The 24,563-nt window shown below is 35.9% G+C and overlaps 2 protein-coding genes and 1 long non-coding RNA gene across 3 annotated transcripts; 2 read left to right on the forward strand and 1 right to left on the reverse strand.

Annotated features, from left to right (window-relative positions):
* Positions 1-10,515: 10,515 nt before the first annotated feature.
* On the forward strand, positions 10,516-12,079 carry LOC123561300 (uncharacterized). Its single transcript, XM_045353573.2, has 3 exons — positions 10,516-10,671; positions 11,203-11,372; positions 11,650-12,079. Exons 1-3 carry the CDS (start codon positions 10,621-10,623, stop codon positions 11,957-11,959), a joined length of 531 nt encoding a protein of 176 aa, XP_045209508.2. The 5' UTR covers positions 10,516-10,620; the 3' UTR covers positions 11,960-12,079.
* A 1,567-nt stretch (positions 12,080-13,646) lies between these two features.
* Positions 13,647-23,207, reverse strand: LOC128549050 (uncharacterized). Its single transcript, XR_008367447.1, has 3 exons — positions 23,093-23,207; positions 22,503-22,863; positions 13,647-13,992 (listed from the first exon to the last, which is right to left on the reverse strand). It is a non-coding gene; the product is annotated as an uncharacterized LOC128549050 (long non-coding RNA).
* On the forward strand, positions 19,886-22,931 carry LOC128549049 (uncharacterized). The gene is made up of 2 exons (XM_053525098.1): positions 19,886-20,071; positions 22,509-22,931. Exons 1-2 carry the CDS (start codon positions 19,890-19,892, stop codon positions 22,792-22,794), a joined length of 468 nt encoding a protein of 155 aa, XP_053381073.1. The 5' UTR covers positions 19,886-19,889; the 3' UTR covers positions 22,795-22,931.
* Positions 23,208-24,563: the final 1,356 nt, after the last annotated feature.

The raw sequence follows: 24,563 nt of genomic DNA on the forward strand, positions 1-24,563 counted from the left end.
TCGCATTATGCTTAAATCTTGAATTTTAATAGCCCGGTCGGAGAAATTGCTTTAGAAAAATCAGTAGCTCGTGTGGCCACCTCTGCTAGCAACTACAGCAGCAAGGCGACGCCTCATAGAGCCGCACCAGTTGCGTAACAGATACCGTGGGATTCTGGCCCACTCCTGGTGCAGCGCTGCTACCAGTTCCCGGACGTTTGCTGGCTGGGGTTGACGTTGGCGTAACCGCCGTCCGAGATAATCCCACGCGTGTTCAATCGGATTGCAGTCCGGTGAACACGCCGGCCAAGGTAAAACATTAATGTTTCTAGCCTGTAGAAAGTCCCTGGTGACGCGTGCAACGTGAGGTCGCGCGTTGTCGTGCTGATAGACTAATCCTTGACGTTGACGGAATAAAGGGACAACTACATGACGTAATATCTGGTCGATGTAAAGCCTGGCTGTGAGATTACCTTGGCAAACGACGAGTTGGGACTTAAACCTATGGTTGATTGCTGCCCACACCATTACTCCACCTCCACCGTAACGATTGTGCTCCAAAACGCAATTGTTTGCGTAGCGTTCATGGCGTCGTCTATAGACACGGATACGTCCGTCGGCGTTCCACAAGTTGAAACGCGACTCGTCACTGAACACTACGTTCTGCCAACGCTGGCCGCGATGGTTGCGGGCCCAAAAAAGACGTTGTTGACGGTGGCGTAACGTTAGAATTAGACCGCGGTAGGGCCTACGACAGGTAATTCCGCGTTCTCTGAGTCGATTTCTCACTGTATGTCGACTAATTGGACGTCCACGGTTACCTACAACTATACGTGACGTAGATTGCGCCGTCACAAATCTGTCACGTAAATGACGTTGACGTATATAATTATCGTATTGACGTTACACGCGGTCTACCTGAACGTGGTCTATCGATAGACGTTCCCGTGTCTCTTACACGTCGAATTAGACGCACAATTGTCGAACGAGAGACGTTAAAACGTCTAGCAACTTGTTCCTGCGTTCGCCCACATTCAAGCATAGCCAAAACCTGAGCCCTCTCTTCAGAATTCAGCCTCGGCATTACGAAAACTAATGTATTTTTCAGAGAATAGCTGAAAATATGGTTGTGTGTCGTATTACACATGTACATGTGCAAAAATCGTTCAATCAAACCACATGGTTTACATGCACGGACTGCACGAGGAAATCATGACCAGGTACATGAAGTGAACAAATGGCTGAATGAAATCGCGCGAGTTTTTGTTCACTGTGTTTGTCGGTCAGAGTACATGTAGATTTACTACATTTCACAACAATTAAAAGCGTTAGGAAAAAAATAACGCCAAATTTCAATGAGGCGTTTCTTTATCTCGTCAGTATAATTTTTAGCATGCACATGCGCACCGGAAGGCGATAGTGCGATGATGATAACGCAACAGTACGATGACGATAAAGCGACAGTATGATGGTGATAACGCAACAGTACGATGACGATAACGCGACAGTATGATGGTGATAACGCGACAGTACGATGATGATAAAGCGACAGTACGATGGTGATAACGCGACAGTACGATGGTGATAACGAGATAGAACGATAATGAAATTACAAAATCACGATACTACGATAACGAAAACGCGATAGTACGATGGTGTAAACGCGACAGTACGATGGTAAAAACGCAATAGTGTATCGCATTATCATCATCGTACTGTCGTGTGATCGCGTTTTCGTTATCGTAGTATTGCGTTATCATTATCGTGCTGTCGTGTTTTCGTTATCGTAGTTTCGTGATTTCGCGTTTTCATCATTGTACTATCGAGTATCGCGTTTCAGATCAACACATTCAAAGGCGATGGCCGTAATGGAATTCGTACAAATGTGGGAGCACTCTTTCTCGGTGCCTGTATGACGCCAAATAATGTCAATATGACGTAAATATTGTCGTGTGTGTCATGGCATGGCATGGCATTGCTTTCCATTGCATTACATTGTATCGAATTGTATTGCATTGCATTGTTTTATATTGCATATTGTATATTGTATTGTATTGTATATTTTATACTATATCTATTTTATCTATCCAATCGTGAGCGTTCATTTGCAACACGTGACCATACAATATATTACCTTATTGGACGCAAGTGCCTAAAAAAACCTGTATTTTTTCTGTATTTGGACGGTTCAAAAAGTCCATGTTAAACAAACAATAAAGCCCGAAACGCGTGAAAATGTTCCGAATGTAAATCTGGCGAAGTAGGTGCTCTATGTACAGAGTTAGATTATTTTGAAACGAGGAAGGCAGATATACAATATTCAGTGAATCATTTTTAATTTTAACTAAAATAAAATAGATATAGAATAAAAATGTTATTTAACATTGTTCTGTACAATACGGAGATATATTTAGACTAGTACCCAGCTGGGAAAACTGTAGCGGCTCGTCCAATATCGTTTTCTCAGCTGAGTACTCGTCCAAATATATCTCCGTATTGTACAGAACAATGTAAAATAACCTAATAGTACTGTATTGCATTGTATTGTATTGTGTATTCCCGGGGCTAGAGGGCGTGGACGGTAGCATGCATTTCCACTACCGTCCATGAACAGGCTCAATCAAACCGAGCCTGCAACATTTTCGTTTTTGTCGTGTTGAGCGACCTGTGAAGTTTCCACTTTTTCTATTGTATTGTATTGTATTGTATTGTATTGTATTGTATTGTATCGTACTGTAATTCTTTCTGCGATATATCTTGACCAATATTCATACAAAGAAATAGAGAGCACTGTAATTTTGTTGTGGCTTTACAGTAAGCAAATGTGACAGGAGAAACCTCTCTAAGTAGATACTTAAACCCTACTGTTCCCTTAATTTTATGTCAGAATTAGCATAATTCTTTATAACAAGGTAAGCATTTGTTCTCTGAAAAGGATCTAATTATGTGTGGTATCTCTTTGGAAATGTTCAATTTTATAAAGAATATACAGGGAATACTATTAAGGCTTATGTGACCTCTTATTATGCAATTCTTGTTCTGAGTCTGACATTAGCGGCTGAATGATCATTCCAAAGAATGCATAATTGAAAAGAAAGTGTTATTAGTGGTGTGGATCTAATGTAACACCAACATTATGTGTGGTATATACGCTGAATGTTCTATGATTTATCCCGAAATACTTTAGAGATATAGCTTGACCTGCGTTTCGTCGCTTGATTCTTATAGTGAGCTATGTCCTTTTTTCCATTTCGAGAAAAATGGCTTCAATGTTTCAACATCCCTTATTTTTGTTATATTCAGTTGGTCTTTTTGAAAAATTAAAAAAGCAGGAAGAAGGTGTTTATTATTCTGTTTTGACACATTGAACATAAGAAAATCATTTCAAAAGATAAAATGGCAATTTGATTTTTTAATTTGGAGATATCTCAAATATGAAAAATGTCTATCGATATTTCTGCCTATTATAGTGCGCTAAGTGATCACAGCGCAATATGAAGTTAAACAATTGCTTCCAAGTGTTCTGTTTTTACAAAAAAATGATCAATCTCCAGTGGATGTTTACTAAATAATACTAAATAAATAAATACTAAAATAATAAACTTTTGAATGTACTTTAGATTTTAGCAATGAATTGTTTCAAATGGTGATTATGAATGTTGTTATTGTTGTTGCTGTGTTCATTTTAACGTCATTTTCAGCAATCTTACAGTTGAACAAGGCTGTTTTAGCTTAAATTTATTTACATCGATCATGAAACAAGATTTATATTCACGCTCGACGCTGCTTCCTTGGTTTCCAGCACTCGCGTCTATTTAGGATAGGAGAGGCAGTGGAAGAAACTCGTATCTGGCGGGATTCGAACCAACGACCTTTGGAGACGAAATCCGGCGCTCTACCCTGTCCCACGACGCTTCCCTCATTTAACCAACTCACAAGATTCTATCGCAGACTAAACCGACCTAAACCGTTTACCTGAACTAGGTATTTCCAGATGTTCAGATTCGGATATACTTTGTGCTTCCGGAAGACCATCCTGCCAGCATTTTGTTTATTGGTTTGTTTTTGGAGTTTAACACCCTGTTTCAACAAGCTTTCAGTCATATCAAGGCGGTTAGTTCAGCGCATACAGTTTTGGGCAGGTCACATAGTTTACCATTACTTGGTACACAATTTCCCACATAAACCTGGGGCTATGGGGCAATGTCAGCGTTGCTCTCACCATTACTGTTAATGAGCAATCTAAATTTAACTGAAACTGCTATAATCTTCGGATGTATTTTGTGCTTGCGGAAAATCATCTTACCAGAAAGTAATCCATTTCCGCAATCTTGAGATTCTTTAATGGGCCTTAAACATATAATCAAACACGCATGGTTTGAAAGTAAACTCTATCAAAACACTGAACGCGAAACACCATGACACCCATACCGATAATTAGCCGTCAAATAACACAAAACGTTTGATTTAAATGCTGCTTTAAAATATTCATAATCTATTATTACACACTACAAGGCTGGGCACTCGCCATTTTTTCAACAAATGGAAGTTGATTGATCTCGGCTTCTTAGTCCAAACGCCCAAGCGGTAGTAACGAGTAACGAGGATGGGGAGTGGTGTTTAGCCGACTTACACCTACCTATCCCCTTCCTTAAAACAGTTAGGCTAGCCCTATACCTTGATTTCATTTAGCACTTAATGACTCCAGAAACAATAGAGGTCATCTATTGATCACAAGCAAGCTTCCTGTGAAGTCTGATCTCTGTAGTTCAAAGTGTTCATTATTTATTTAAGGAAAACTATTTTCAGTATCAAGTGACCTTTGACCACCTGACCCCTAAAGTAAAGCTTTATCTACCTACCAGATGCACCCATCCTATCAAAAATTACCACTTTAGGCCAAACTGTTCTTTAGTAACTGAGTGGAAACAGTCTTCAGACACAAAGTCACTGTTACGCTTACCTTTGATCTACGGAACCCAAAACAATAGGGGCCATCAACCAGCTTATGAAGTTTGTCCATTGTCAGACCACGCATTCTCTAGTTATTGATTGGAAACAAAATAGATAGATAGACCAACAGACCATGAGCAAAACTAAATACCGTTCTTCTCCATATTAAATACACGATAAAACACTGCTCGCTCCAGGATCTGTAAATCAAGTACCCAAACTCACGTTTTTCTTACAATATATCTATATTTGAAAAATATACTGAAAGGAAAAAGGCGCAGTTATAAAATTTTATTTCATATACAGTTTCATGACAAATACTAAACATAATTACTTATTTTTAGATAAATTCCTCGTAAGGCTAGATCTAATACTCATACAAAGTCCAAAATAAGAACAAACACAACACACTAAAACAAATACAGTAATCCATTTATCATATCAGCAACTTACACATATTCACTAGTCTTCTCACACTGTCAGTAAATAAGACTATTGAGCTCGAGTTTCCTTGGATGAAGGTTGGCATTTAAAATCTGTAATGAGCTGCCGGGGTTCAATCCATAGATCTTTTGAATTACAGAAGATTATCATCATACTTTATACAAAGATTACAGCGTCCATAATAGTAAACATATGAAAGTTGGCGAGCATAGTGAGTCGAAAAAGAAACAAAGAATGGACATTCAAGGGTATTTTGAAGTAACGAAAAATGCAACCTTTGCCGAAAGGTTGGGATCGGGGTGTGGGGATGCGATCGCAAAAGTTTGTTTTAAATTAATTATAACAAATCAGACATCAGTGAACAGAAGGAGGGCCGAGGATTATTTTTCACACAACCAAGGCTTTTTGCGCTGAAATCAATTAGGCATATGTTGCGATAAAACAATGCTAAATAACTCGAACCAAAATCCTAGGATTTGTTATCAAGAAACAATACATCGAACACAGGCAGGCGGTATTTTCTTCCATCAATAAATAAATATGATTTGTGTGAACAACTGAACGCTGGAACCATCAGAAAGGGCATCACCGGTCATGAAACCGGTTGTTGTTTTAGAAGATGTAGTTCTCTCAAGAATATTAGGATCAGTAAAGTACACCAATGATATAAACTGAACTCTATATAATCATAAGATATCATTTATCTAATTACACCTTACTTAGGACCAGATATAAAACAAACACTGATTACAAGTACGGGTGATTTACGGCCCTGAAAAACTGCTGTTGTAATCGTTAAAAATATTACTTTAAGAGGTCAATTTACACATCTTCTTTTAAATATTAAAAGTATTTCACAAGTTTCTGAAACTCAGCCCACAAACAAGATATTCTGTGTTTCTGGGAAATCTATCCTGAACTATTTTTTCTGTTATATTAAATAGTAAGCTTTGACGAAAATGAGTCTTAGTGACGCAAATAAATATGTAATACCTTCCGCGAGTCTTTATTTTGATTCAACTATTTCTTCTGCCGCCTTATTCGTAGTATTTTGAAACGAGAAAATACGTACAGTCAGGGACCATCTGAGAATAAATACATTAACTGAAGAAACGATGTTAGTAAATACCATTATTTTCTCGTACCCGCTGATAAATTACGCGTACGCTAACCAGTGTTATGAGACCACCTGCAAACAAAGACCACTTTTTTATTTCCAGTTGTGGTCTTTATAGACGACTGAACATTGAAACTTAGACACAGTATGCAAAACTGTTAACATACATCAAGATCTGGTAGATAGATAGATAGATAGATTTATTCAGGTATAAGATCATATATACAATCTAAAATTACAAATATCGCATTAAGAAAGACAAGTTTTGTAAGATATTTAAAACTAAGCGAACAAATTCTAAAACTAACATGTGACTTACATTCACATAATATTGCTTTAACATAGATAAAGAATACAAATAGATAGTTTGATAAAAGTTATAAAAAGACAATGATTTAATACTAATAAAAGTCATAAAAAAAGTTATTTCAATCAAGTTTAGTCGTGCTTCATAAATTATTCTCCGCTGATCTTATACCAAGGATAACCCATGAAAGTAGCTTGAAGAGCACTTATTTCCAATGGGGTCCTCGACTCATTACGGCACCAGTTTAGTTATATGTTAAGTAAAAAGAAAAAAATCATCAGTGAAAAAACTAATACGCGAAAGAAGAATAAAAAAAAATAAAAAGGAAGTACTAAAGAGAATTATTTTAGTGAGTACCTAGTACCTATTTTAGGTAGTACAGTTAGATGTTTAATCTGCTAGTGAGAGTAACTCTTTCTTTATAACTGCAATATAATATTCCGGGTTAGTTCCCTTTATACATTGATGTGTCCCTGACAAGGAAGTAAATAAATTGCATTGAGAATTTTCAAATAGTTTGGTAGTAACAAGCGGTGATAATGAAAACCGAACCAATGAAAAAGGGAAGACTAAGTAATTTATCAATATTATCTGCATGAATGGTATATTGGCTGTCGAAAGTACTTAGGACCAGAAATAAAACGAACATTATCTGCATGAAGTCTTAACTGTTCCTTAGTAAGTGAGCCGAAAAAACACATTATGCACCCCTCACGAAATCGTTAGATACATTAAAGGAATATTTCAAGGAGAGACAGCATCCAGAAATGATCATTAAATCTGCTTTTGAGAAAATTTCAACTACTACACAGACGGAAGCTCTAGTATATTCAGAAACAAGAGATGAAAAATTTGTCCCATTCATGATACAGTACAACGTCTCCAGAGCGGCCCTCTCTTAAGCAAAAACATCTCTATAACAAGCTGAAATATACTATCAAATTTACCACTCCAGAACAACAACCTCTACATAACAGTCAATATTTGTATATCCCAAAGGGTGTTGCTCTACGGAGATGGCACTGTAGCTTTTAATAGTCTACTACTCTTCCAAATATTGAAAAACTGCATAAATAAATATTGGAACCTTATTACCTGAAATTATCCGAGAATGAAAGTATTAAAATGTTACATAATTACAGACCTGTGCTAGCCTACAAGAGACCCAAAAGTCTACAAGATGTTATTACCAATTATACATTGAATAGAAAAACAGAAAATGGAATTTCAACAAATGCAACAGGCGCAGATGTACAAACTATGACTCAATTATTCAGTCAGATTTGTTCACCAGCACCGACACGTGTGAAGCATTTCAACTGCAATCAAATGGGAACTGCTCAACTAACAAGTGCTTTCCGTAAGACAGCGCCTCGACTTTTCTCAGTGCTTGACTCTGAATTAGAGCTTCGCCAGTAAAAAAAAAATTATAAAACTTTAACCAAAAAAAATCTAAGTTAATAAGGGACACAACTCAAACTTCAAATCAGAGTAATGGGGATTGTTTCACATGGTGTAGTGTTTGAAATTAAATAATTATTTTAAGTTTCAAGTCAAAAGCTTTGAAAGAAACAGAAATATTTGACTTTATCAAAATCTTTAACTAACAAATTCTAAGTTAAAAAGGGGCCTCTGTCAAAATACAAATCAGAGTTAAGGGGATTGTTCTTCCTGGTGTAGACTTTGATATAGAATAACTCTTTTAAGTTTCAAGTGAAAAGCTTTAATAGTAACAGAGATATTTCGCTTTATCTAAAACTTTAGCCAAAAATTCTAAGTTAAAATGGGGCATAATTCTTTCAAAATTCAAATGAGTTATGGGGATTGTTTCTCCTGGTGTAAACTTTGATGGTAAATAAGCATTTTAAGTTTCAAGTCAATATCTTTGATAGTAACAGAGATATTTGACTCTATCACAAAATTTAACCAACGGTGACGCCGACGCCGACGCCGACACCGACACCGACGCCGACGCAGAGGCGAGTGCAGTAGCTCTACTTTTTCTTTGAAAAGTCGAGCTAAAATTGTTATTTATTTAATTTCTTGTAAAAAATGTTATATACAATATGTTGAACAGACTTCTCAGCCTCTGAGTAAGCGTATGAACAGTCATAGATTTACAATACGAAACATTACTGGTCCTAGTTTTTCATCAAACGTTGCTCTTCATTTTAATTTTGATAAACATTCGTTAGATGATTTTTCTTGCATGCCAACTGATTTTGTTTCTGATGATTTGCAGATACTTTTAAAAGAAACATATTGGATTCACAAGCTTGAGACATTGTATCCATGCAAAAGGTTTAAATGCCGTAGTGTTTTATAGATACTTTGAATAGAATCCACTGTGTTTACTTTTTTTATAGTATTTTTATTAACTGTTATTTTCCACTTTAATCTATACATGTACTAGATTAGTTTTACAGTGGAAAATATTTAATTGCAACTTTTTGATCCAGTTAATATCATTTTGTTGGGTTTAACGTCGCACCGACACAATTATAGGTCATATGACCACTTTCCAGCCGGATGGCTTCCTCACATGAAGAATTCAACACCAGGAGTGAGGCTCGGACCCACATTGGTGAGGGGAAAGTGATTTGAAGTCAGCGATCTTAACCACTCGGCCACGGAGTTTTTCGAGTGCGCTTCCTAAACAAAAATAGTACCGATGTTGCCGTGATATCAGTGAAGCTCCAGGCCACGACTTCCTTCACAATAACTGGCCAATGGCCAAACTACAAGGCCACTGCTTCCTGTGATATTTGATACAATTTTCATTTCGGCCTGTAAAGAAAACAACTGAATGACATATATATTTCGAACTCAGCCTCTTAACTTCCTTGATGCATAGATTGTATAATGGTTCATTTCAAAAACAACGTGCATAAACGTTCAAAACAAGTTGTTTATGTCCAGTATTCAGCACATGGACCAATATTGGTACAAGGCTTCGCAGGTGTTTAAAGACATAAGATAGTTCCATACCATATTTACTTATTAATTTATATATTACTGCTTTTAAACTAGTGGTAAAACTTGAATAAATAATTGTTAGACATGGCCTTTAGTACTTATGCTGTTTCAATTATTAGTTTATTAATAGGACAGAAAAATAATCGTAGAGAATGGCTGGCCGCTCGTTGCCCGCCCAATGCTTGTAAACATTACAAGGAGTAATTGTTATTAAGTCAGTGAAGTTGTCTTTGTTGAAATTTTGCTTTGAATTTAAGTTATAAACATTGATTTCACATTTAAGAAATAATGTATAGCAAAAGAGTGCTTTAGCACTATTTATGCACGATGGGCGGTTATACCTCAGGTGTAATGATTGCACGAGGGCGCAGCCCGAATGAAATTATTTGTACGAAGTATTACCGCCCGAGTGTATAAATAGTGTTAAAACACTCTTTTGCTATAAATTATTTCGATTTTAGTATGCCCTTAATCTAAAACAGTAGAAAAAAATATATAAGCGCTCTTTCTTGGTCGCAACAAAAACTTTGACGTCACCGCACGTTAACGTGACGTCATTCTAGCGTAGAGTGTTTTAACAGAGAAAAGCATATTATAATGTGTCTTTAAACACTGGACTGTTTGTTTTCTTTCTCCCCGACCGATATCTTCTGTGTTTATACATCTTTATCTTGAAAAATCTCATCTTTGTTTGGTACAGATGGTACAATGTAAGAACAAAAAATATAACCTTGGTAAGTGTAACTTTATAGAAATAAGACAATTGGTAGGCAACTATATAAGTACAATATTGAATGTTTTCCTTTCAATTAAGTAAGACGCAATCATCTCAAGAAGAGGAAAAATGAAGACAAATACAATTGAATTGATTTTACTTGGCTTATTTTGTTTCGGGGTAAGCATATTCCATATTTTAAGAAATACACATGAATATAATGAATATTAAGAAAGGAATTCGTTGATCAATGTTTTTTTAATGTCACGGTTTTATAACTGAACGTAAGTTAAACTTCGGAAAAACATGTTTGTGAAAACAATCTTTTGGGTAGAAGTTAGTGTCTATAACTTCGAGAACTAACGACTGATATCTTACTTTCAATGTACTTCTACATAGGTTAAAAAATCGATATATTAAGCATTCTGTAAAAAGAAAAAAAACGTTTGCAATTTAAACATGAGTAATATAAGTTACAGTTTATTATAAGTATTGTCGATTTGCCCATACTCTGGGTTTAATTGAACGGAAATGAATAATTATAATTGCGGTGACAGGACATTTATTTAATGTCAAGAAATTCGGTCGACTGTTTCCTCTAAACATCGGTATCAGTATCACTTGCAAGTAGATTAATTTCAAACCGTCACAGGTGGAATTTACATTGTTATTGTCCTTTTATATGATCTCAACTTTTTTTCTAAATTTCAGACTGTATTTGGCGGTGATATTGCAGAGTACGCCAAGAACCAGATAAGACGCTCAGACTGGGCCTATGGGAACACTTACATCACTAGTACATTTACAGTGCAGGCTAATACCTATAAATCCCATTTGTTTGTCTATGATGTATTGAATAACTGCAACGCAAACCCACCAATGTACGTCCATTTTAAGATCGATAATTTTCTTGTATATGTAACAAAAAATATGTGCAAATTACTGGCAATATACAGTTGCAAATTTGAACGCGTATATTGTAATTGAACGTGGATATCAATCTTTCTATTTTAAAAATATATCGATTAAGTATGCCACTCTGTCGACAACAAAATACATTACTATTATTTAACATACAAAAACGCATTCATATAGCTACGTGGATTTTAAAAGATTGTTGTATCTATTAACGTTTGAATATTTTGTTTTATATTTTAGGAGATACGGAATGCATGGTGGTTGTATGAGAGGTATGCACCACATGATGATGGGCTGTAACATGCCTATTGGGCCAAGTGAATGGGGTAATATGTATTGTTCATACATGAACAGCTGCTGGAATTTATGCACTTCCGTTCGCCAAATTGATGACATAATTAGTGATGGAACTCGTGTTGCCATAGTGACAGGGGATCAATTAACAACGAGTGCTATGACAGACGTGGTAGAGGAAACTGACTGGGGATTTAGGTCGGCAGGAGATGGTTCTGAACAGTCTATAACAGCATGTTGGCGACACACATGTTGAGATATGAATATGGACATGTTTTGTTTCAAACTATCTGAACAATTTTAATTTTATCTCCATTTTCTTTGCATCTTGACTAAGACAACGAATTATCAGCAATAAAGTGTTTTTTATACATTTCTCTTTTTTTCTTTTTTTTTTTTTTTCTTTTTTGGTTTTTGATTTTTAGAACTAAAATCATATGGCCTAACATTTTGTGAAGTCTGGTGAGATAAAATAGTTTCAACTGCTTAATACGATCAGGTATAAATCTACAATATGCCCCTGGCTGAACGTAGATCATAACCCTTGCTGCACATGTACAACAATTGTAAAATTTCTGGATTTTATCTCAACTGAACCATTGGATGCCAGAGCTACAAAAATAGAATTTTTTCATACCAATTCTACTCACGAACCCCTTGATGGATCATCACTAAATTGGGTTTGAATCATCTTTCTCAAGTTTGTACAAACTGTTCAACTTAGCCCCTTTTTAGGGCTACCACGGCTAAAAATAGGAAAATCTATTAACGACTTTGCCTCTTGAATCGCCTGATGCATCAGATCCAAACTTTATATGAAGCGTCCTTTTATGGTCGTCTTTCAAGTAAATTCAAATGATTATTCTTTGTCCCTTTAGGGGCCGACAAGGCTAAAAATAGATAAATCTTTAAATGACTTTCTTATGAATCACTGGATGGATCTTCACCAAACTTGACCTGTAGCATCCCTGTAAGATCCTCTCTCAAGTTCATTCGAATAGTTCAACTTGATCCCTTTTAGGGGTCACCAGAGCTAGATAAACAATTTACAACTTTTAGTGAACAATCTGCTGGATCTTCACACAAAACTTGGTCAGACCAAACTAGATATGCAATTGCTGTTAATTATAAATTTGCATTTCTAAATACGTAACTTAACTGTCATTGCATAATTTTGTCAAATGCAATAAATTTGTTCTTATATTCATATCATTCCTTAGGAAAATTATGTTTATCAAATTTATTCTCATGCTGAACAACTCTGTCTCAGTTGGAATTATACTAGAATGGGAAGATCAAATTTTGAAAATACCTATATAGACCGAGTGAAAACCTAGTATATATTAAGCGCTCAGTGAACACAAAGAGCTGTAAACTAATCAAATGTTAGCATTTCGAACAAGAACATTACATGACGAAATAGCAGAATGCATTTGAATTATGGCATTCAGTATTATCAACACACCATTTGGCAAATAGCACCTTTCCATACATTTGAATTATGTCCTTCAGTGTCATATCAAAACATGCATCAGCCCGCTATCTGGCAGATAGCACCTTTTCGTTCGTTTGAATTATGCCTTTCAGTGTCATATTAAAACAATCGTCAATGCGTTATTTGGCAAACAGCACCTTTTCTTGCATTTGAATTATGGCCTGCAGTGTTATATTTAAACAGGCCTAGCACGCTATTTGGCAAATACACATTTTGATGTATTTGAATTATGTCCTTCTGAGTGATATTGAAACATGGGTCAACAGGCTATTTGGCAAATAGCACCTTTTCACGCATCTGAATTATGTCCTTAAGTGTCAAATGAAAACGAGCCCAATTTTAGTATACATAGAGTCAAACATCATCTGAGAAGAAGTTTCTTTGTAAATATTTTATTCTAAAATTAACATAAATTTACAACATCCATTCAGAAAACTTATTCTGCACATTTTGTTGTACCCACTGCTACAAAACAGCCTGAAAAAAGAGTTTCCTGTTTTCTCAACGTCATCATTTTTACCCTGACCACTTCAATTTTCACCTGTACCAACACAATGTATTTGCACGCCTAAATCTTGTACTCTCAGTTCCGTTAAACACTCGTGAACACTCTCAACAATCTGTTGAATTAACGTCAACTTGCCGGCATATAGTTTGGATCCAAGTAATTATACCCAGTACATGCACCTCCCTGCATAAACCCTAGATAGTCTAAGTCCATATACGTGGAACTGTCAGTAATTCTCTTAGGTTTCAATCTGTGACTAGAGTTGTGTGTCTTTGTTTCATATCCACTGGAAAAATAAAGCAACAAAGAATATTTATCAATGACTAGATTATGAAATTATTCAATTTCTTTGTTTAGGGAAAGAAAAATATTTCATTGTAAGCAAAACCAAAATCTAAGAAAAGTAGTCCATCACCTGTCATAAAGTACGTTTCACAGTACTGCTACATCTATATATGTATAAATCATTGCTATATTTATAAATGTATAACCTGTGCCTGCACATTAAACTCAAGGGAGAGCACAGATCTACAGACCGCAGGGTCCTGAGTTCAATCCCCAGGTACGCATATATGACAATTTGAAACAAGAGTTTGTAACAGAGTTACCAGGATATTTTTCACAAAACTTATTGCATGCAAATACAACATATTTTAAGTAATAGGGCAATATACTAACAATGTACGTAAGTCATAACTATATATCATATAATTCATAAAGACATTATGAAGTTTGAAAATATCTTGGGAATGTTTATGCCAAGCTATTTAAGAATCCCTTCATGGATGGCAGAGTTATGGACCAGACACTAAGTGTGACGGACGGACGGAAGGACGGAAGGACGGGCGGAAGGACGCAGTCTATTTCTATGTCCCACTTTTTTCTTCGAAAAAGGCGGGGGACAAAAAGACATTGTTTCAGAAGTCATATCGTCCTCCATCTCTGATTCATGTGGAGAAGTTGCCAGTTATTTGCAGAGAACAGGTTAGCAATAGTGCAAAATCCAAAAATACTGGTCAGGTTAACTGGTTGTCAACACAAAATTCAAATAGTTAAAAAACAGTGCTAACTCAAAGAGAACATACATGTATAAACTATTGCTACATTTATACATGTATAAACTACTATTTTTATGTATAAACTACTAGTATCGCTGCACTTATACATGTTAATACTCTTGCAACATTTATACACTTATATACTGTCAGTATAAGCTTTTGCTACATTTAAAGATATATAAACTAGAATATAAACTAGAAGATGCTTTTATAGAAAAGCGCATGTCGCCCCCCCCCCCCCCCCCCCCACCTCCACCCCCTCCCCAATATCACAGAGACACAGGTGGTTGGCTGCAATAGGCCCTATTGCAGCCAACTATCAGTGTCTCTTTGACTTTATTAGGGATCATCTACTCGGCATGTCCAATCATCCCACGAAGTTTCAACATTCTGGGCCTTATGGTTCTCAAGTTATGGTCTGGAAATAACTTTCCGTGTTCTGGCCCCTGTAACCTTGACCTTTTATCGAGTGACCCCAAAATCAATAGGGTTCATCTGCTCCGCATGTCCAATCATCCTATGAAGTTTCAACATTCTGTGTCAAGTGGTTCTCAAGTTATTGATCGTAAAGTGTTTTTCATGTTCAGGCCCCTGTGATCTTGACCTTTGCTCAAGTGACCCCAAAACAGTAAGGGTCATCTACTCTGTAAGTCCGATCACCCTATGAAGTTTGAAGGTTCATGGTCAAATGGTTTTCAAGTTATTGATCGGAAACGGTTTTCCATGTTCTGGCTCCTGTGTCCTTGACCTCTGATCACGTGACTCAAAAATCAATACGGGTAATATACTCTACACGTCCAATCATCCTATGAAGTTTCAACATCTTGGTCAAGTGGTTCTCAAGTAATTGATCAGAAACGGTTTTCCATGTTCATCCCACTGTGACCTTGACCTTTGATCGAGTAATCCCAAAAATAATAGGGATCATTAACTTTGTAAGCCCTATCATCCTATAAAGTTTGAAGGTTCTAGATCAAATGGTTCTCCTCTCCAGTTATTGATCGGAAATGAAGTGTCTGTCACGTAAAAGAAAAATAGCCATATAAAAGATTACAGAATGAATGGCATCAAAGAAAAAGTACCGTTACCTATTGTTCCTATAGCCACCTAAGTATGCAAATGTAGGCATTTACAGAACACTCACAATCGTCCAATGGCCTTTGACAGTTCTAGGTTAAAGAATTCACTAATTACTGATTGAAACCTGTATGAAGTACCAAGGTCACAGTGGCTTTCACCTTTGACCTCCTCAACCCAAGACAAGAAGGGACATATACATACCATAGTGAATCATATTATGAAGTTTGACGCCTGTAGGCCTAGACAGAAACCAATTTAAGTATCAAGGTCACTGTGACCTTGACCTTTGACCTACTGACCCCAGAACATTTGTAGTCACCAAGTAACCAAAATCAATCATCCTAAGACTTATGAATGTTGTAAGAAAAAACGTTTTTCAATTTACGTGGCTGACATGAGTAATTCAAGGGCCATAATCCAAGAGTGCCTGGGGCGATTTGGGTGGTTATCGAGCTTGGCCGATATATTATGCCAACAGACATTGTCAGCAAATAATATATTTGTCATGTTTTCATGTCAGCAGGCCGAAAACACGACATCACGACAAATAAAGGGCGCCAACACGACATATTCATACCCGCCAACACGAAAACTCGACAAATAAATATGTCGTGTCGGCGCCCTCTAAACGTCGTGTTTTCGTGTAAAATGTGTCGTGTTTTCTTACTGTCGTGTTTTCACCCCGCCAACACGAAATGGCAGAAATCAGCCACCATTTAAATGAGATTAAGTTGAAAACAAATACAGTGAAAGAAAATGGTACATCTATACCATTAATCATACATGTTCAGTAGGCGTGGCTTTATATCCAAGCTTTTCTTTGCGTAGTCGCTTTAACTTAATCAGTTCGTGGTGTTCCGGTGTACTTCTAAGCTCTATAGGAATACTTTCATCATCCTGCTATATAACAAAGTTTAATTTTATCACAGTATTCAACTTTTCAAATAACCACAATTTAAGTATTCCTCCTCTATAGGGCCTGTCAAAGGCATGACGGTTTGTAATTTTGTTTGTAGTGACAATGACCTTTGACCAATGGCTGCAGAAAAAATAGGGGTCATCTACTTAACAGAGCAAGCATCCTGTGAAGTCTGAAGATTGTAGCTCAAAGAATTCATTAATTATTGAATGAAAACTATTTTCAGTATCAAGGTCACTGTGCCCTGGCCTTTGAACTACCGACTCCTAAAATATTGTGTCATCTACTGACCAGATGTAATCATGCTATCAAAAATAAGGCCAAACTGCTCTTCTACATACCGATACATTTTCCTCCTAACTGTATTGGATACGACTCTACCCTGACGCTCGTAACTTTGAGAGATATCATCATCAGCGCTAAACGTATTTTTTTTTCGCTTTACACCCCTTTCTTATATACACGAAAGCCATTTCAAATATTAATGAAAGATCGGAACTAATAACAAACAATTACAAGACAGACTTAATATTACTACTGTAAAATTATCAATATTGATGTCGGACTAATCTTCGCGGTTGTTTTAATCAACGGAAATAAATTCCAACGGGTCGACAAATTATCCGTTTTATTTTATATCTTAGACTAATATTTGAAATCCACTATTTCAAAAACTATTGCTTCTATGATAAAAACGAGTAAAACGCAGGTTTCAGGACACTAGATTTTGAGGCAAAAATGGCCCAAAATGAACACCTTGCGCGACCTGTTCCGTATCATCTGCAAGTGACTGACCTAAAACACATGTATATTTTTAAAGCATGTGACCAGACGAAAATAATGGTGGGGAAAAAAGTGTCTCATAACCGTTTACTTTTACCGCAAATTTGGGATGACCGTTTCCATTTCGTCTGAGTTCCTTTACCTCAGGTAAGATTTTAGACCCGGCCGTCTACACGAAAATCGATTCAATCACATATTTTACACAATAATTACTCGTACGCAGGAATCTTTAGTTCTATAAACATCATAAATAACCAGTTGAATATATATGCCTTTAAAGTACATCTATCTATTTTATTTAAAAAACGTACCCGGGCCAAATACGTAACTGGCCCCTGCCACTAAATTAAACACATTTGAAGTTTCTACACGAATATTAATGTTATTAATGCAAGTAAGTCTGATCAGTATTTTATGACTTTTTTATTTTTTAATGTCTTCATTTTCCTACTAGTAAAATGTAGGTACGGGTAAGGCTTAGAAGGATGGCAACTTGATACGAAGGAGTAAACCGGAATAGCCAAAAGTAGGTCATGTTGCGAAACGTGTTCTAATAAACAAGAAAATGTATGGTAAAATCTTTTTTTGTTTATGTAAAATAAAATCTTTAAAGTGTTGGAATTGTATTTTAGGTACTACGAGTTTATATTGTATCTCAATTATTTCCCTTATTATTTGACTTCATAAACATTCAGAAACTGTAAGTCAGGTAATGTTTTGAACATATCCAGGAAGCCCAGTATTTGCAGCATTATATTGTATTGTAATTTTACGCGAAAATGAATTCGGTGACCCCATAATTTTATTCCTTCTATCGACAGAAAATAAAGTTTTTTTATTATCATATCAGTTTTTTGTCAAATTCTATCGTTCTTCAACTTCAACATTAAAATGATCTCGAAATGTTATACACCATTTTAAAGACATTTTAAAATGAAAATATAATGAGTAACAAGCAAATCGATACTTGATGACTGAACAGAATAACGAAAACAGTCTGACGGACGTGAAATTATGGTTCATCAAAAATGGACGTCAATGGTCGTGTTTTAAGGTTTGTAGAGAAAAAAAAGTTACAGAAATATCAAAAATGTAAAATACACATTATATGAGGAATATGCTGAATTTTATATTATAAACAAAATGTCGAAACGGAACCCAAGAACTTCAAATTAGGCGCATTCCGCCTTAATTTATCGAAACAATTAAAACGAAGTAACAATTGTATTTGAACATTCGAATGAAGGCCAATTATTTTACCTGTACTGATATCGATCTGACTTTCCAACCTCGTTCATACCCTATACCTATTCAGAAGTGTATTTTATGTATTTTGGTATTTAGATGGGTTGTTTTTCGTAATTGACAGGTTAAAATATTAACAAGGGAATCATTTCCATGCACTTATTGCAAGCAACTCCACTTCTGTAACCATTAACGTGTAAAATACCGAGAGGAATTTACTCTTTCATAATCATTTCCAGAAAATGGCATTTCTTGACCATTGTATCTTCCCATAAGGACTACCTTGTGAATAAACGAAATACTGTGTTTTAGCTTACAGTATGCAATATTAAAATAAAAAAAAATGAATTTATTTCACACATTGATTTAATGTCTTGCCAAAGTATAGTTCATATTATTTTAAACACGTAAATATTCATTGTTGAGTTTGCATGTTCAGAATGAATCAAATGTAAATCAACAATAACTTCCTAATTTGATATTTATCTTCATCTAAGTGAGCATTCCTTTTCTACTAATAAGAACTGAAAGAGTATCCATTTAATGTATTAAAACATATACTTTTTGCAGTCTGAGATAAATTTCATTACACCCCAAGCACTTTTTTATAATTACAAAGTTTATGACCCCTTAGTGCGTATCTGCGATAAAACGTGAAGTTTTCTGTTCGTTTTCTGTGTTCGGTTATCCGTACAAACTTTACATTTTTATTCCATCTTAACAGGAATTTTGAGTTAAGATTGCACATTAAATTGTGAGTGTACTAAAACAGAGAATGAAAAAGTAAACTTAAATAAAATTGTGTGGCGAAATATGTTATCAATAAACGGAATCATTTATTGACAATTCTTTTTTTTTACTAAATAATGTGCTCAAATATTGTAGAAATTAGAAATAAATGCAAATTTTCTAAGCACTGGATTAGCATTCTAACCTCGAGATATTTTATATTCTGATACTTGGTCCTATATATGTAAACTGTAGTGATTAAATCAATTTTAAAGGGTTATGTAACATCAGTAAAATTACTGCATCTAGCTGTATTCGCGGGAATCTGTCAATATAAGCTGTGCTAATGAAATTTCATAAAAAAATGAAATGTTTCAGGCTGCGCTTTGCCTTACAGCATCTGATATTGTAGAGGAGGCAAATAAACACATAGGCAGTACAACATGGGCACAATCCAGTTTCTATAGCTTCAGATTCTATCCTGGTACAAACAAATGCAACCTTTTTGTCTATGATGTTCTAGAGGCTGTCGGTGCAGATCCACCTTCAAGGTAAGTACTTATTAAAATACATCAGTTTTCTACGCTGACACCAGTTTGTGTATAAAAAGACGTAGAAAATATGGCCTGATTGTAACATAATCCAGATCTGTACGTTAGATTAGAATGTATACGTACATGTAGATAGCAAAATGTCATTCATTGTTCTTCCACAAAGAACTTTATAATGCGGGTCAAGGTCAGATGCTACATATGGTACGATACCTACATTCCGGAAATCTGCATTCAGATTTATATACATAGTAGCCTAACATTTAATTTTGCGTGTTTGAGCGACAAATCTACTTTCATAATAGAGCGTCATGGCAGATGCATGTGAAAACAAATTATTAGTCCCCTACTGGTTGAGAACAAGTTTCGGGGTCTATAGGAATGCACTTTTCCGTCCGTCCGTCATTCCGTCCGTCCGGCCGTCCACAATTTCGTGTCAGGTCCATAACTCTGTCATCCATGAAGGGATTTTAATATTACTTGGCACAAATGTTCCCCATAATGAGACAACGTGTCATGCGCAAAACCCGGAACCCTAGCTTAAAGGTCAAGATCACATTTGGAGGTCAAAGGTCAACAGTGCTTTGTTCCTGTCCGGTCCATAACTATGCCATCCATGAAGGGATTTTAATATTACTTGGCACAAATGTACCTCATAATAAGACGATGCGTCTTGCACAACCTTCAGACCCCTAGCTCAAAGGTCAAGGTCACAATTGGCAGTCAAATGTTTACATAGCATGAATAGGGTCTGTTTCGTGACCGGTCCATAACTCCGTCATTCATTAAGGGATTTTAATATCACTTGGCACAAATGTTCCTCATGATGAGGCGATGTGTCATGCGCAAATTTCCGACCCCTGACTCAAAAGTCAAAGTCACAATTGGAGGTCAAATGTCAACAGAGCTTTTGTCCTGTCGTGTCCAAAACTCTGCCATCAATGAAGGGATTTTAATATTACTTGGCACAAATGTTCCCTATGATAAGGCAACGTGTCATGCGCAAAATTCGGACCCCTAGCTCAAAGGTCAAGGTCACAATTGGAGGTCAAATGTTAATAGTTTTTTTTCCTGTTCGGTCCAGAACTCTGTCATCCATCAAAGGATTTTAATATTACTTGGCACAAATGTTCCCCATGATGAGACAACGTGTCATGCGCAAAACCCGGAACCCTAGCTTAAAGGTCAAGGTCACAATTGGAGGTCAAAGGTTAATAGGTGTTTTCCTGTTCGGTCCAGAACTCTGTCATCCATCAAGGGATTTTAATATTACTTAACATAAATTTTCCCCATGATGAGACGATGTGTCATGCGCAACACTCAGAACCCTAGCTTAAAGGTAAATGTCACACTTCTAGATCAAAGGTCAATATGACTTTTTCCTGTCCGGTCTGTAAGTTTGTCATGCAAAACAGGATTTAAATATCAGTTTGCACAAATATTCCCTAGGACGAGACAATATGTCGTCTGCAAAACCCGAGCCCTTAGCTGCAAAGTCAAGGTCACATTTAGAAGTCAAAGTCCAAAAGGGCTTTTTTCCTGTCCAGTCTGTAACTCAACAATCCTTAAAGGGATTTTAATATTACTTGGCACAAATGTTCACCACCATGAGACGGAGTGTCATGCGCATGAACTTAGTCCCTAGGTCTAAGGTCAAGGTCCCACATAGAGGCCAAAGGTCTGATAAAAGAATGACTTTGTTCGGAGCATTTCTTCTTCATCCATGGAAGGATTTAGATGTAACTTGGCACAAATGTTAACTACCGTGATGCACCCTTGTTTTTAGAATTACGTCCGTTTGTTTTTACTATAAATAGATTACATTGTAGCTTATTTATTACTGGCCGTAGGGAAAAATCGAGACCAGTTTTCTGTGGTACAACATGCATGTTACATCCAATGTTTAGGCGCATTTTGACCTATCTCTACCTGGTAAAGAGTTTCTTGTGGACTTATATTATATACATTTTTTTTTTATTTTTTATAGAATAATTTCCCTTTGTTGTTACTATAAATAACTTATGACACCTTTTTTGATAATCGGCAAAAACAAAATGCCATATGAAAACAACTGTAGGTTTTTATATATATAAATTTTAATCCAAGTGTTTTGTTATAACATATTGTATATATAGTATAATATTGTTTATACATCATTGACAGATATCAGTTCATTCTGTTATACTGCAGTAGAGAAAATTAGGTGCCTTCCAGTAGGGGACTTTGTATTGCATGGCAATACTTCATTCTTCATTCACTTGTTTCATATGTAAGATGAGCGATATTAAATAATCATTCAACTTAACATCTTTATTTCATCGTTAATCGATGAATTCAAACAATCTTAAAATAAATATAACTATAAATGCTACGCATATCTGTATGTAATAAAGATACAATAAAGCGATGAAATGAACATTCATACTTTTACCTGCAGACATTGGTATATGTACAGTCCAATCAGTGCGGCAGAATGGGGAAACACTGGTTCTTCCGTACTCAGAAATGAACGCTGCTGGAATTTATGCACGGGAGGCAAACAGAATGGTGACGTAATCAGCGGTCAAGGACATGTTGGCATCGTAACTGGCTATCATTTGACCACAAGTGCAGGAACAAACAAAGTTGTGCAGAACAACTGGGGATATCGATCCAGCGGATTCGGTTCTTCATACAAAATTACAGCTTGCTGGCGCTATGACTACTACAGCAACGGTTGCTAGCTACTACAGCGAGATCTGTGTCATGTATCAATTTCAAAGTTCTGTTGCGTATTTTCCTACATAAGGACACTGTAAATTTTATTATTTTTTTGTTAGTTTTATAATTCAATTTGTCAAATGCCGGTCTTACTCTCACCCGAGAGAGAAGAGGAATATATTCTTTTTAAGAAAATATAATAAAAATAAAATTAAGAGTAGATTTTATTAAGCATTGAACACAACAAAAAAGCCAAAAAACACTTATTCAGCATGTTTTATTTATCCTTAGTCATTCAGACGATTGTTAATAGATACTTACCCACTGCAATTTAACTGTTGTTAATACGTTACATTTGTGGCATAGTGAATATTAAGCACTGAAGGGTATCAGATGGGGGTTATCCTCTCAATTGTGCCAAAAAAAGTATTTCGCATAAACATGAAGATAATTTGTTATTGTGTATTTACAGTGGTATTCATTTTGTTAAAGATACACTTATTGAAATTCCTGACGCCACATCGATAGTTTGGCAGTTATCTTTATATCCTTTCCGCACCTGAAACGTAATAAAACGTATTAGCATCTTATGGCCCTTTCACGCTTCCGTAGAATCACGATTTACTTCATGAAATTCAATTTGAAACTATTTCTGAATTGTCTAGGTCTGCAGCTTTCAAATACGGAAATATCTTACATCCGAGGTATATACTGATACTTTCAGACAACATCAAAAAAGACCTTTTGAACGATTTGCCGGGGAAAAAAATCTCCATATACCCCTGTGTGATTTATGTTTATTCCAAGTTCAAAAATTTTCTCGACCATGAAAAACTGACATGTCGTGCCAAAGCCAAGGTATTTTCAAATCGTTAGAAAGTGCTGAAAATTGACTTCCCATTAGCAAAAGAAAAACGAAAGAAAAAGAAGTTCACGCGTATATATTTAGACGGGGTGACCCCTGTGCGTGACCCCTGAATATCGACCAATGCAAATGCGAGTTTCGTTTTCAAGTTTAACCTGTCTGAGACATATACTGACACTTTCCGACATAATCAAAAAGGACCTTTTGAACAATTTGCCGAAATTCCAAAAATTTCCATATACCCTTGCTCCGTTTTGGACCCCTAGGGGTTTGTGTTTATTCCAAAGTCAAATATTTTTTCGTACATGAAAAGCTGGCATGTTATGCTTAAGACCATGTATTTTCAAATTGTTAGAAAATGCTGAAAATTGACCGCCTATTAGCCAAAATAAAAAAAAGTCCATGCGCATACAATTCAGACAGAGTTACCCATGCGCGTGACCCCTGACTATCGACCACTGCAAATGCGACTTTCGTTTTCAAGTTTAACCTGTCTATTTTCATTCTCTTGATTTCCGGAAATAGCTGAAGGTCGAGTCATGTCATTTTCTGTGTTGTCAAAAACATACCAATGCCTGGCGAGATTGCATCAAAATGTGTCCGGTGTCCTAAAAATATAGCACATTTGTAATATTTAGTTTTTAAGTATTTAGAACAAAAATTATTCTTATTCTTTCTTTTTTAGTTTTTGTAGGCATAGGAAATAGAGATCAATATAATTGCACCTTTACTAATCCTACCAGGTGTTCTGTATTACAAAAGTGGATCTATTGTGACATTTTGATACAAGCAAAACTGTATTATCTGCACTATTATTTACCTACTGGTACTTCGTTTTATTATTGGCTTGTTAAAAGTTAATTTTTTACCATATGTAAGTTGACAGAGTCATAGGAACCATGTCTTGAGGGGTAAATCAAACACAAA

Source organism: Mercenaria mercenaria, chromosome 15 (genome assembly GCF_021730395.1).
Source record: "Mercenaria mercenaria strain notata chromosome 15, MADL_Memer_1, whole genome shotgun sequence".
Lineage (NCBI taxonomy): Eukaryota > Metazoa > Mollusca > Bivalvia > Venerida > Veneridae > Mercenaria > Mercenaria mercenaria.